The 15,305-nt window shown below is 44.5% G+C and overlaps 1 protein-coding gene across 6 annotated transcripts in view; it reads left to right on the forward strand.

The window, feature by feature from the left end:
• kiaa1549lb (KIAA1549-like b) overlaps nt 1-15,305 on the forward strand; it is a 238,712-nt gene that overhangs the window by 52,029 nt on the left and 171,378 nt on the right. For all 6 annotated transcript variants that reach the window (XR_015515017.1, XR_015515018.1, XR_015515019.1 and 3 more), the window contains exon 2: nt 2,192-2,530. Coding sequence is in view for 2 of the 6 variants with exons in the window: in XM_087293220.1 (XP_087149346.1) it covers nt 2,192-2,530 (339 nt within the window). In the remaining 4 variants the exon portion in view is untranslated. The remainder of the gene's footprint in view (nt 1-2,191; nt 2,531-15,305) is intronic.

The raw sequence follows: 15,305 nt of genomic DNA on the forward strand, positions 1-15,305 counted from the left end.
CCTCCTGGTGCGTTTCAGAATCAGAATCAGAAAGAGCTTTATTGCCAGGTATATTCGCAAATACGAGGAATTTGTTTTTGTGACAGAGCTTCTACAGTGTAACAGAATTACAGAGACAGGACAAAAGAGCTGATAATAAATATATAAAAAAATCAGTAAGTAGTGAATGCAAATATACAAATAGACAAGTGTAGGTAGCGCTATATTACTATATACAATGTTATATGTGCAGCTGTTATGTGCAAATTGCCATGTTTGTTGTCAAATTACTGTATATGTGTATAAAAGTGTATGGCAAGTAGTGATGTTGGTTTACAATTACTGTATTATCATCATCAAGTGTTCATGAGATAGATTGCCTGATTGAAGAAATAGTTTCTGTGTCGGGCTGTTCTGGTGCGCAGTGCTCTGAAGCGTCGACCAGAAGGTAAAGTTCAAAAAGGCAGTGTGTTGGGTGTGAGCGGTCCAGAGTGATTTTGGCAGCCCTTCTGCTCGCTCTGGATAAGTACAGTTCTTGGGGAGTAGGGAGGGTTGTACCAGTGATTCGCTCAGCAGTCCGAACTATTCGACAAAGTCTTTGGAGGTCGGATTTGGTAGCTGAGCTAAACCTGACAGTTATTGACAAGCAGATGACTGATTCAGTGAAGGAGGTGTAGAACTGTTGAGGTTGAACTTCCTCAGCTGACGAAAAAAGTACAGCCTCTGTTGAGCTTTTTTTGACAATGGAGTCATTGTGAGTGTCCCACTTCAGGTCCTGAGAGATGGTGTGGCCCAGGAACCTGAATGCGTACACATCTAATTTCGAGTCTGTTCGTGCAGAACAGTAGTGTCTTTGCATCGTACACTTGTACACACAAATACAGTTTTATTAGCAATCTTCGACTCATCCCAGTGAGAATGCTACATGGATGAAACACCTTGGCTTATCTGTTAAATTTACCTAAGTAAAATTCCTGTATTAAAAAAAGGTTATATACAGTAGGTCATTGTGTACTTTATTCCAGGTGTTTTTAATGATCAAATTCTAAAGAAAACTGTCATTTTATTCAGTGTAACTGAATGCCTGTCAATCAATAAAATTATTTAAATTTAAGTACTACATTATCAGTTTATTTTTGCAACTTATAAAGCATAAAAATGTGTATGTAATTTACATATTCAAACAGTTTGAAAATGGGGAATATAAATTCTATAATCTAATTGTCATCTTCATTTTGCACCAAACTTCGCACATGTCATAATTCAAATTAAATAAATACATTGCCATTTTACATATTACATTAAGGTTTACATTACATTTTTGTATTTTAAATTAATATTTTTTGTATTTTGTATATATATATATATATATATATATATATATATATATATATATATATATATATATATATATATATATATATCAAATCCTTTTAATTGAGGAACCATTCATTCACATATGCAGAAAATTTTGCCAATTCACCAATGTCACTTTAGAGCAAAGTGATCTAGCTCACATGAAATGCCATCAGTCTACAGAGATTTCCCAGTAGGCCTATTTCTCTGTTGCAATCGGGATATCACAATAGTTAACCAGCCAAAGCAAAAGCAAACACTACCAGATTACTGTGGTATAAATACAGCACTACAGCATCAACTTAAAGTATCACTTATCAGTTTAATAATGATTTGATCAACTGTAATTTTAAATTTACGCTGAGTTTTTCTCCCCTGATCACTTATTATGCGGTCATTAATGCCACCCTGTGGCCGAACGTCAAGCCTCTTTGCTCTGCTCAATGACAGGTTAAAAGCCACTGACTTGCTAAATCTCCAAAATAAAATAAGCACTATCCTTATAAATAAACTGCATAGTTGCAATTCAAACAACTACATACTTGAATAAAAAAGCCTCAAAAGCACATTATGTTGTCCAACCGCTGCAATATTTTTCAAACCGTTAATTGATCTGCCGTCACTCAATGTGGGTGGAGTAATACACAAAGGTAAAGAGGCTGTACGAGTGCTGTTATTGCGGAATATCACACAGCTATCAGCCAATCAGATTTGCAAACCAGACCGAACTTGTAAATAAATATACCTTTAGAGGAGATATTACATCATGGATTTTTTTTTTCTCAAAATTAACTTTGATTATAATAGGCATGTTGGACTGCTCTTGGATTTATAATTTTCTCTCTTTCTCTTTTAGATGAGTTCAGTCATGAAGCCTCTGGATCATTTCTGGAAGTGGCCTCATCACCCTCCTCTATTCATTTACTGGGCGGCTTTTTTATGACAGACAGGAATCCAGCATCAGTAGTCCAATCAGATCCTAAAGGCTCATCAAAGAGCAGAAGGGAACAACCTGCCTTTTCCTCTTTTCTCACACTACTTGCCAGCACAGCCCAAAAAGCTCCTGAACCCCCTACAAAAGTTGCTGTGCGTGACAACGAAACCCATCAATGGCCTTTAAATGGATCTTTGGAGAGAGTGGAGTCATCATTCTCCCATCCGCCATCTCGGCTGGTCAGCAACCACTCTCACTCAGGTTTGTTTTCCAGCATGCATTTTGAGACTGTTTTTCTCACCCTGTAATACTTAAATCTTAGTTTATTAATTTCAGGATTTAGGATTATTTTATATAATTTTTATTCTGTTATTGATTACTCAACCTCATGTCATTCCAAACATTTGTTTATCTTTGCAACACAAGTTATTGGAGATAAAATCTTTCATAGACAGCAAGACATTCAAAGTCCAAAAAAGTAACCAAAAGCTTTTTCAAAACATCCCATGTCAGTTCAGCTGTAGTCATATGAAGCTCCATGAACACTTTTGTGCACCAAAAAAAATTTATAAAATAAATAATAAAATAAAATACTATTCATTTTACTTGTTTATGTAATCTGTTCTTCCTCATCCAAACATACATACTTTGTGTGTGTTTGCTATGAGCAATGTGAGTTATTGTTATTATGATCATTAGCGCAACACACAAGTGCCTTATTACCCATAAAGTAAGTGCACAACCTTATCTGATATAGAAGATTTAGGTTGGGGGAAGATGTTAACCATGTCTAGACATTATTGCAATACATAGGTTACTGTAAAGGGTATGTATACTGTTGTGGGGTAGGTGTAGACATTAATAAAAAACAGTAAGTTACTGTAAAGCAGGGGTCTCAAACTGCCGGCCTGCAGGCCATTGGCGGCCCTTCCTCCTCCCTTCGGCCCGCAACTGATGTCAAAAATATAGTGAGATTCGCTCCACAAAAACATATTTTTAAATCATTATCATTGTTGTGCAGTCGCCTATAGCCACTTGTGGTTTTACCCCCCACCTACTGGACATTTAAAGTAGTGTACCATATGTTCGGATTGCTTTCGGTTTCTCTTAGCTTGCGGTCGAGAGTAACGAACATGCTGACTATTTCTCGGGCCGATTTAAACGTTGAAAATTATGTCCATAAGTGCTCTATTTTTTGTAAATATTTACAAAATAATTGATTATAATCAGTTGTACAAACACATCTCCATGGCTTACATGTTATAATGGTGGTGTAAATATGATCATTTTGATAATATTTGATTAAAATTTCTATAAAATATTTCTATAAAAGATTTGTATAAAATGTGCATTAGAAATTTGACTGCTGGCTGAATTAAACATGTTAAAGTAAAAGTGAAAAAAAAAAAAAAAAAATATATATATATATATATATATATATGTAGTTTTACAAAAAAAAAAAAGAAAAAAAGATATTGAGGAAAGCAATTGCCAGTAAAGTCAGTAAAGTTATCCAATCTGCTTTCTGCTGTTCTTGCGCTATCTGTTAAACTCTTGGTTAAGCAACAATTGATTGGAACAAAATAATACTACTAATAATAATTAATAGTACTATTATGCCTATTATTAAATTTGTAGTACTTTCAGAGCAGTTTAAACTACCCTTTCAATATGTCCATTAAAAATCAAGAAGAATTGCATACCTACTCTGGGGTACATCCGGTTTCCACTTTTTTGTTGTGGTTGAATGTTAAAGCATTGTTATTTTGGACTACGGACTATGCGCAGGGCGTGCTAGTTGTGTGCCTTAAACACTTATACATTGCTTAATACACACAAGATGTACAGCAATATGCAAATATCTTTACAAATGAAAAAGTAGTGATTGATTAAAATATTACAATTATTATTATTTTCTACATAAATATAAAAACCACTGCCTCTATGCTTTATTATTAATGTTATTATTATTAGTAGTAGTATTTATTATATGCATATTTATATTTGTTTTATTAAAAAACAAGCTTAGATTTGTCCACCTGTCAGGTTTTGGACTAAATAGGGCGTAGGACGTGTGTTTGGATGTAACGATGGGGAGTGACACTGACAACAGAGGGTAGGATCCAAATGCAGGTTTATTCGAAGTCAGGCAAGCGATGGTCAATTCAGGTGTAAACAGATGTATGAGGGCAATCCAGAGTCGAAGTCAAAATAACAGGAAGATGGTCAGAGGCAGGCAGCAAACAGAATTAAATAAATTAACAAGGCAAGGATCAAAACACAGCAAAGGCAGACAAAGGAAAACGTGTTGTAATGTCACTGATACAGCTAACAAGACTCGGCAACATGTGTCGGAAAAGAGGGGTTTAAATAGTCCAAATAATCATTGTGTGATTGGCTTCAGCTGTGAGAGTGCAATCAGTGTGGATCTGGAACCGGTTGTGTGTGTGTGGCATGACTGGGTGTTGTAGTCCATAACATGGCAGATATAGTTCAATGAGTGTGAATGTTTGTGTGTGAATGTTTACCAGCGACATCTGGTGGTTGTTCGCTGGTGAACATGACAAGTTGTTTGACCATACTTTGCTATTATTTATCATTTATTCGTTTGCTGGAAATTAGAACTGAATTTAGAAATAATTTTGAAACAAATCTTTGCACTTAACAAAAGAAAATAATTATGTAGGCTAATTGATGTCTACAGCGGAGTGTGTACAACACCACTTCCTTATCCACGAAAGAGAGAAAGAGAAAGTAAACAGGCCGAATGGAGGATGTTTGTTTTTTATCCTTGCGCAGTATAACAGTTTAACTATTTTATTCACTAGTAAAGTATTCAGTTTTTCCACTTACAAAGTCCACCATATAAAAAGCAAATGTGCCATGGCATGATATTTGTTTTTTTCTCAAAACACACCCATAGCTCATCAAGAGAATAAGCACAGCCTTGTTAAACCATATGCGGCCCACCAAATTTTTCCATCCTTAAAATAGCAAAAGTAGATTCAGACAAGCCATTAATGCTTTTGCGCCATGCGCTTTACACTTTGTGGCGAGATTGTTAAAATAGAGCCCAATTGGTTACTGTAATTGTGGGTTTAAAACAATAGGTCATTGCAAAGGATATGTTTAGGGTTGGGGTAGGTGTAGATTTTAATACAACAATATGTTAGTGTGAGGGGTGGGTTTATGTTTGGGGTAGGTGTAGACTTTAATAAAACAGGAGATAGGTTTAGTGTTGGGGTAGATGTAGACATTATTAAAACAATATTTTTCTGTTAAGGGATAGTTTTAGGGTTAGGGTTAGTGTAGACATTAATAAAGCACAATAGGGCTACTGTAGGTTTGCAGATTGGGTCGGTATAGACGCTAATAAAACACAATAGGTAAGTCTAAAGGTGAGTATAAAACAATAGGTTACTGTAAAGGCAAGGTTTAGGGTTAGGGTTTGTGTAGACGTTAATACAACAAACTAAGTTAATTGTTGGTTTATGTTTGGGGTAGGTGTGGACTTCAATAAAACAGAGGATAGGTTTAGTGTTGGGGTATGTGTACAGATGTTAATAAAACACAATAGTTTTCAGGAAGGGCTAGTTTTAGGGTTAGGGTTGGTGTTAACAATTAGGCACAAAAGGGTGTAGGTTTGTGGTTTGGGTTGATATGGACACTTATGCAACACAATAGGTTACTCAAAGGGGTAGGTTTAGGGTTGGGATATGTGTAGACGTTAATAAAACAATATGTTAAGGTGAGGGGTTGATTTATGTTTTGGGTAGGTGTAGACATTAGTAAAACACATGGTAGGTAGTGTTGGGGTTGGTGTGGGCATTGATAAAACACAATCGTTTACTGTAAGGGATAGGGTTAGGGTTGGTGTAGACATTAATAAAGCACAGTAGGGTGTAGGTTTGTGGTTTGGATTAGCTAATACAATACAATGAATTACTGTAAGGGGTAGGTGCAGATCATGATAAAACACATTAGTTTGGACTCCATGTCATACATAAGGCATAAAATAAATCAATCAAAACCCTCTTGAGATTTGTACAGCATGAGATTTAAATGTTAAGCACTTACTGGATGATGAATTGAAACAGCTGTTCTTGCAAACATGAGTTTGAGTTTGCTAAAGTTATGAACTTTCATTTAATTCCTGGTGACTATTTGATTACATTTTTCACCTATAAAAGCATTTACAGTACAAATTACAAATTAGAAGTCTAAAACTTATATTTTTTCCAATATACAAAGTGACATTGTTTTTACGTATACATGAATCATTCACAACGAAACCAGGCTTTTAAATAAAAAAAAAAAATAGCAATCAATTTCATAGTGACTCTGTGTGTAAACTATAAATCCAGTCTGGAAATTTGATATCTGAACGTGTTTGATTTATTCTGGTATTTGTTCTGTGTAATGAAGCCCTCAGGTCAGTCAACAGCCATTGGTGAATCAGACTCTGGTATCTAAATGTCAAGCAGTGTTGTTTTGCAAAGGAAGAAAGAGAATATAACATTTGTACCATTTTTCCACGTAAAAGTAAAAGTGCAATCTTTCTATAAAAGCAGTAACTTTCAAGTCTCTAAAGCTGACATTCCAGTTACAACAGCGCAAACAGTTATTGATTTAAACAGACCACTCAAATCCTAGAACAGCTCAGAAGCAATTTATTAAAAAACATTATGTCAAGGTCAGGGCTCAAATCAGCTTGTGTTAAAGTCAGTGTATCATTTAATCCCCTTGGATCAGAGAAGACATGGAATTAAATATTTAAAAACAGACCATCAGTCCTGTCAAGGGTTTTGAAATAAAGTTCCTCTAAACGACTCTTGACTTCCTATAATGAGATTTCATAAGTACATTTTCAGAGTCAAGTTGAAATTCTGGTTAACAAAATAGCTTCAAGAAGAATATTCAACTACATTAGGGGCCAATTTGCTGAAAGGGCAAATTAGTGTTAGTCTGCAATCCCATAAAAGCACAGAAGGGAGAGGAGAGTTCTGTGAGTAATCTAAACTGTCAGTGCGCAAATTAAAAAGCACAGAGGCAGCAGTTCCTTAATGATCAACACAATCTACTGTACCAAGAGCAGTGAATAAGGAGCACTGAAAATAATTATTTGTGGGTAATAACAAATGGCAAAATGGGTTTTGGAATAATGTCCTACAGAATTTAAATATATGTATACACACACACACACACACACACACACACACACACACACACACACACACACACACGCACACGTGCGCACACACACACACAAACAAACAAACAAACAAACAAAAAAAAAACAAAAAAACACACACACACACACACACAAACACACTACTTGACTAAAGTCTTGTTGCCAATCCAAGTTTTAGGAACAACAAATAATGAAACTTGACTTCTAATTGATTTGGTATCAGAAGTGGTTTATATGAAAGACAAAAGCCTCTAGATCAGTGGTTCTCAAACTGTGGTACGTGTACCACTAGTGGTACACAGGCTTCCTTCTAGTGAACACGCTGAAGAATCGATAAATAAAGTAAAAAAAGAACACACTTTCAACCCTTTGAAGCATAACACCAATGTGATCAGTAAGTTGATTTTAACAGGGTAAACCTTTTATTTTATTTTAAATTGTCTAATGTTTGTTATGTAATCTATCATTTGAAGCCATCTCTTCCTTATATTTGTAATGATTGTTGGGGGTGTATCCCGTATTTTTACATCCCAGGTATGGTTTAATTATAGTTTAATTAAAGGCTTTTCCGACACACAAAGCCTACTCTAATGCACAGTAAGCAGACCTATCTAATTAAAATATATGATTAAACTCATGTATTTAATATACAAGTTAATATTTAGATTTCATTATTTCATTTCATTGCTTAATTAGGCCTGCTCCTCCACTGTATCATCATTATGATTTGGTCATTATGGTGGTACTTGGAGAGACAATTTTTTTCTGAGTTGGTACTTGTTGAAAAAAAGTTTGACAACCACTGCTCTAGATATGCTTATTGTACCAAAATAAAATATGATCATGCCCTGAATTTTAATTATTTAATTAGGACAGTAAGGTCTGACTTTGCTTTGAGACAAAGGTCTTGTCACTTAATAGAAATAATGTCTAGTAAAGAATATAAAGTCTTGGTGCAGTGGAAAAATAATTAATATCGTGTTTGACTCCCATAAGTCCCATAATAAAGTCATCTGGAATGGCAAAGAAAGTGTTCTTGCAGAACTCCCAGAGTCCATCAAGATTCTTTGGATTCGTCTTTAATGCCTCCTCCTTTATCTTACCCCAGACATGCTCAATAATCTTCATGTCTGGTGACTGGGCTTGCCAATCCTAGAGCACCTTGACTTTCTTTGCTTTCAGGAACTTTGATGTGGAAACGTTCGAGGTTACTAAAGTAACCCTTCGTTCCCCGAGGAGGGGAACGGAAGCACTATAAGTGGATTTGATTGTAAAATCCACGCATTGGGAGGTTCGGTTCAGAAGCTACTCGTCTGAAAGAGTATTGAACGGGCCAATTAAGAATGAATTGGCAGCGCAAGCCTGCGCAGGTGAGCGGCATAAGCAATCAACTGAGTATATAAGCTCACCTGGCGCCAGCAGACGCTATCCTTTTTAAGCTGAAGAGACTTTCAACAGCTAAGGGACAGTCATTATGGCGACGGAGTATAGTGCTTCCGTTCCCCTCCTCGGGGAACGAAGGGTTACTTTAGTAACCTCGAACGTTCCCCTTCGGGGGGAACTTCAGCACTATAAGTGGATTTGATTGTAAAATCCACGCATTGGGAGCCCATTGAAAGCGCCATAATGACTGCACCTTACCAACACCCCCGATGAGGAGATAGTCAAGCAAGCGTGACGCACCCACATCATGGGGGGCGCGGTCCTCCAACGTGTCCCTGGCCCTAATTTATCCTACTTCAACAGAAGTTTTACGGATTTATATATATTTTTTGGGAAGTCGTGGGCATCTAGATAATTCTAGGAAAATACGACAGTACGTTGGGAAGCGTGCAATCCCGATAGGGAGGACGCTGCGGAGGCCATCCGTTACCCAAGGGGGGATAGATGGCAGAATTTACATATGGACTAGCCCTAAAAAGGGGGAGTACGCATAGCAAAAGAGTGGTTAGCGGGGAGGGAAGACACGGGTCCGCCCAGGGGGGGGGGACTTAACCGTGGCTGAAAGCATATGGGATCGCCTAGTGGGGACCACGCATAGCAGGCACCTTTACCCAAAACGCGGGCTGACCAGCGGGCAGACCTACAACGTAGTGGGCCAGCAAGTGACTCCTCCGCTGAGTCAGTGCTGGGGGCCACGGAGGAATCTGCAGGGCTCACCTGATGGGGAACTTTACTGACAGATAAAAAGGCGCACGTATCTCCGTGTTAGGGAAAATGGCGCAGCAAGCGTGTTTCAACACCCTACCGAATTGTTTCCTCAATCACCAAGGGTTACCTAATACCCTTGAGGAAACCGGCTCCACTCGCAGATTGTAAAACCTTGCAAATGTGTTGGGTGTTACCCAGCCCGCAGCTCTACAGATGTCTGTTAGAGGGGCGCCGCGTGCGCGCGCTCGAGAGGATGCGAAGCTCCGAGTGGAGTGCGCACGCGCTCTCGGGGGACGCGGCTCATCTCGGCTCTGATAGTGAAAGAAAGGCATCCACAATCTAGTGGGAACTTATTTCGGTACGGCACTTCCCTGCTGCCGACCGCTATAACAGACGAAGAGCTGCTCAGATGATCTAAACTCTGAGTGCGGTCCGGATAATACGCAAAACGCGAACTGGACAATAAGAAGGGCTGGGTCTGCCTCCTCCGAGGGCAGCGCTTGCAGGCTCACTACCTCGTATTAAAACGGAGTGGTAGGAACCTTGGGCACATATCGCGGGCGGGGTCTCAGGACGTGAGAGAAGCCAGCCCAATTACAGGCACGAGTCACTGACCGAAAAATGCCTCCGGGTCCCCGACCCTCTAATCGATATCAACGCGACCAGCAGAGCTGTCTTCAGGGACAGAAAAATACTGAGTCGAGGATCGAAGGGATCTGACGCGGCTTGTGTAGCGAGGGCGAGATCCTAAGAGGGCATGAGAGGGGGCGGGGTGGATTAATTCGCTTAACGCCCCTGAGGAACCGGATGATGAGGTTATGCGTTCCCACGGTGCTGCCAGCCACCGCGTTATAAGAGCGGAGATGGCAGCCACGTAACCTTGAGTGTGGAGGGCGACAGCCTGCTCTCCAACTTCTCTCGGCGTAAAGAAAGCACAACGCTGATCTGGCAAATTACGGGGGTCTTCTTAGCGAGAGACACACCATTCAGTGAATAGACTTCACGTCAGGGCATAGGCGCGCTCGGGGAGGGGGCTCTTGCCCGAGTGACGGTATTAGCCACCGCAATCGGAGGTTACCTAAGTCTTCCTCGCGTCTAAAAATCTCTTCAAAGATCGGCAAAGGTGCCAGGTGGTGCCCTGTCCCTGAGAGAGTAGGTGCTCTCTCGAAGGGACTGCCAGGGGAGGGCTATCGCGAGGGAGAGCTCTGACATCCAGGTCCGGTTGAGCCAGAGGGGCGCAACCAGCAAACTGTTCCTCGTCCTCCCTGACCTTGCACAGTAACTGCGCGAGCAGGCTCACTGGGGGAAACGCGTATTGCGCGTGCCCCGAGGCCAGCTGTAAGCCAGTGCATCCGTGCCGAGAGCACTCGGTCAGGGAAAGAACAACTGGCAATGAGCGATCTCGGGGGAAGCAACAGATCAATCTGGGCCTCCCCGAATCGCGCCCATATCAGCTGAACAGACTCGGGGTGGAGTCTCCATTCTCCAGGACGCAAGGCTGCCGTGAGAGCGCATCGGCTGCACGGTTGAGCTTGCCTGAATATGAATGGCGTGCAGCGATTTCAGCCGCGGATGACTCCAGAGGAGCAGACGGCGGGCGAGCTGAGACATGCGGCGAGAGCGCATACCCCCTATACGGCTGATATACGCCACCGCCGCCGTACTGTCCGTCCTGACCAGCACGTGTTGCCGCTCCAACACCGGAAAAAAACGGTGGAGAGCGAGGAACACTGCCAACAGCTCCAGGCGATATGCCAATGCAACTGGGTACCTTTCCACAGGTCCGCAGCCGCATGCCCGCAACGCACAGCCCCCCAGCCCGTGTTGGAAGCGTCTGCTGAAACGACAACAAGACTGGACGCCTGTTCTAGAGACACCCAGGCCTGTAGGAACGAGGGGTCGCTCCAAGGGCTGAGGGCGCGGCGACACAGCGCAGTAACAGAGACTCGGTGTGCGCGCGCGTGCCATGCGCGTCTGGGGACTCGATCGTGAAGCCAGTGCTGAAGTGGTCTCATATAGAATAATCCGAGCGGCATGAAGCGGCTGCGGATGCCATATGCCCCAGGAGCCTCTGAAATAGTTTCAGTGGGACCACTATTTTACTGTCGAGCTCTCTCAGACAGTACAGCATCAGCTGAGCGCGCTCTCCGGAGAGGCGCGCTGCCATGGTGACCGAGTCCAGCTCCAGCCCGAGAGAAGAGATCCTCTGCACGGGGGCGAGTTTGCTCTTTTCTCGGTTGACCTGAAACCCCCACAGGTGGAAGTGCCAGAGCACTTTGTCTCTGTGCATAATCAACTCTGTGCATAATCAAGAGAGGGCAAAATTCAGCCAGTCGTAAAGAAATTGAGTATGCAGATGCCCGCGAGCCGAAGGGGCGCTGAGGCACCCTCCGCGGGCTTGGTGAGGACCCGCGGAGACAGAGAGAGCCCGAAGGGGAGGGCTTTGTATTGCCAAGCTCGACCTTCAAACGCAAACCGCAGAACTGTCGGTGGCGAGGAAGAGTGGAGACATGGAAATACGCGTCCATCAGGTCTAATGCTGCAGACCAACCCAGAGGACGAACGCACCGGAGGATGCGCTTCTGCGTGAGCATTCTGAACGGCAGCTTGTGCAGGCAGCGGTTCAAAACGCGCAGATCTAGGATTGGCCGTGACCCACCGCTCTTTTTGGGCACGATGAAGCGTGGGCTGTAAAACCCGCTCTCCATCTCGGCTGGAGGGAGCGGCTCGATTGCATCCTTCGCCAGGAGGACAGCAATCTCCTCTCGCAAGACAGGGGCGGACAGAGGGCTGACCCTGGTGAATACACACCCGTGACTTGGGGGGCCGTTTCGCGAACTGAATCGCATAGCCGAGTCTGATTGTGTGTATGAGCCACCGCGAAGAGCTGGCCCGCACTAACCAGGCAGGCAGAGCTCTCGCTAATGGACTCATCGCTACAATCGCTGACGTACCAGCAGTGGGGCAGCGCGGAGTGGGTGTGCTGATCCGGGAAGCTCGCGGGTCCCACGGAAAAGCTGGAGGTGAGATATTTGCTCTCACTCCAAACCCGAGCTCCGGAGGGGAGGCTCGAGGGGTGGGAGAAAGGAGACCGTCCTCCCAGCGCTCGTGAGCCACTGGCGAAACGCACCGAATCTGCAAGCTAGAAAGCATAGCGTCCCAGACTGGCAGATTTCGGGCTGTCACATCTGGGGAAGTGAAAAGTGCCCTTTCATAATGTTTTCATGGCAGTAAAAAGTGCCGTTGGAAATGGGGCCCCGCCCTCCAGCGGGGAAAGAGCAAGTTCCCTCTTCTCCAGATGGCCTGTCCCAGGGGCGCTTCGCGGTCCGTTGCCGGACTTAGCGGTGTTCTGGGCAGGGGGGCTGCCTGCTTCCGAGGTGCCCGACGCGCTCGCTTCGCCAGAGGCGTGTGCGGGGGCGGAGCAGCTCTCGTAGGCGGGCGCCTTCGGCGAGGAGCAGGTATGAATGGCACGGCGGGCGGGGCGGGCTACGGACCGCCGATAAGACATCACCCACCAACTGCTCTCTCACCGCCTTGAATTCCTGGGTGAATTCACAGACAGTGTCGCCGAACCTGGCTGGGGATATGGGGAAGTCAAGAAAGCGGACTTTGTCGACTTTGCGCATATCAGCCAGGGGTGGCGCTCCTGGACCACTAATGTGGACATCGTCCTCCCCAACGCACACGCAGCGGACTCAGTAGTCCGAAGAGCTAAGTCGGCGGCGGTGCGAAGCTCGTAAGCCTGGGTTGGACCCACCCTCGTGCAGCTCGGCCAGCGCCTGCGCTTGGTAGCGCTGGTAGGTGGCTATCGCATGCAAGGCGGAAGCAGCCTGGCCCGCAGCTATGTAAGCTCTAGCTCCGAGGGAGGTAGATAACTTACAGGCTTTGGATGGGAGACGAGGCGGACCCCGCCAAGAAGAGGCGCCGCGCGGATTTACCGCCATCGCGCACTCAACCTGAGGAATCGCCACATACCCCCTGGCTGTTTCACCGTCAAGAGTGGTTAGGGTGGAGGAACACGCAGCACGAGCAGAAAAAAAGTGCTTTACAAGACCGCGTGAGCCTACTGTGCACCTCCGGGAAGAAGGGAACGCCCCTCTAGTCGGTCCGGCCGCGGAGCTGGGGGATAAACCATCTCCAACCCACGGCCGAAGCAGCCCGGGAAAGCACGGCTAACATGTCCGTTTCAGGATCTGTAGTGACAGCGCTCACCAGCCCGAAGGGGGCGAGCGGGTCTGGATCATCATCGGACAATGAAAGCCCACCCTCCGATGCCGCGGTGGACATCTGGTCTCCGGTGTCATCGGGCGTAAGGGCTACCATCTGTTAGACGGATCGCTTCCCCCGCCCGAAGCTTGGATGGAGCGCTTAGAGGAGCGGGAGGTCCGCGGGCCCGTGGGCGATGGATTATCTCTCGCTGAAACCCTCAGATCTGCCCGAGTGCCCGCTGCAGAGCAGGGGACAACTGGGGTGGTTCGCCCTTTTGCAAAGGCTAACCGCGATCTTGCGCAACAGTCATGGCATCGCAATGACGACATGAACTGCCCGCGAGCAGCGCATTAACATGCTGGACCCCCAGACATGCAACGCAGTGCCCGCGCCCATCATCCGAGGACAGGAAACCACCGCATCCAGAAACGCACAGTCGGAGCGCCGTCCTGATAAGGACGTGCTGCACGACTGTGTTGCTCTTTCTGTGAAGTTTGCAACTTTATACGCACCGCTCTAGAGGACCGGACCCAAAGAACGCCAGGCAAGGGAGAAACCCAGCTCGACCGTCTGCCACTGCGTGTACACACTCTGGACCGGGAGAATGCTCTCGTTCGCTCAGAATCGCTGTTCACAGTAGGAGGAACCCTCATCGACTCGATCAGAAAGTCTCTGAAGCGAAAAGGATAGCGTCTGCTGGCGCCAGGTGAGCTTATATACTCAGTTGATTGCTTATGCCGCTCACCTGCGCAGGCTTGCGCTGCCAATTCATTCTTAATTGGCCCGTTCAATACTCTTTCAGACGAGTAGCTTCTGAACCGAACCTCCCAATGCGTGGATTTTACAATCAAATCCACTTATAGTGCTGAAGTTCCCCCCGAAGGGGAACTGAAGTATGAGAAGGAGAACTATCCTGTTGAAGAATTTGCCCTCTCCTGTGGTTTGTAATGTAATGGGCAGCACAAATGTTTTGATAGCTCAGGCTGTTGAGGTTGACATCCAATCTGCAGATCTTGCACATGCTCCCCTACTGAATGTAACCCCAAACGTTCGAGGTTATAGAAGTAACCCTTTGTTCCCCGAGGAGGGGAACGGAAGTGCCATAGAGTGGATTGATTGAATCCACGAATGGGAAGATTCGGATCAGAAGCCGCTTGTCTGGAGAGTATTGAACGGGCCAATGAATGAAATGAGTTGGCAGCGCAAGCTTGCGCAGGTGTGCTGCATCGCCAATTATCCCAGCATATAAGCACACCTGAAGCGAGCAAACGCCATCCTTTTAAGCTGAAGAGACTTTCAAACAGCTAAGGGACAGTCATTATGGCGACGGAGTATGGCACTTCCGTTCCCCTCCTCGGGGAACGAAGGGTTACTTCTGTAACCTCGAACGTTCCCCTTCGGTTGGGGAACTTCAGTGCCATAGAGTGGATTGATTGAATCCACGAATGGGAGAAGTATGGAAAGCGCCATAATGACTGCACCTTA

The sequence above is a fragment of the Danio rerio genome, chromosome 18 (assembly GCF_052040795.2).
Source record: "Danio rerio strain M-AB ecotype USA chromosome 18, GRCz13ab, whole genome shotgun sequence".
Lineage (NCBI taxonomy): Eukaryota > Metazoa > Chordata > Actinopteri > Cypriniformes > Danionidae > Danio > Danio rerio.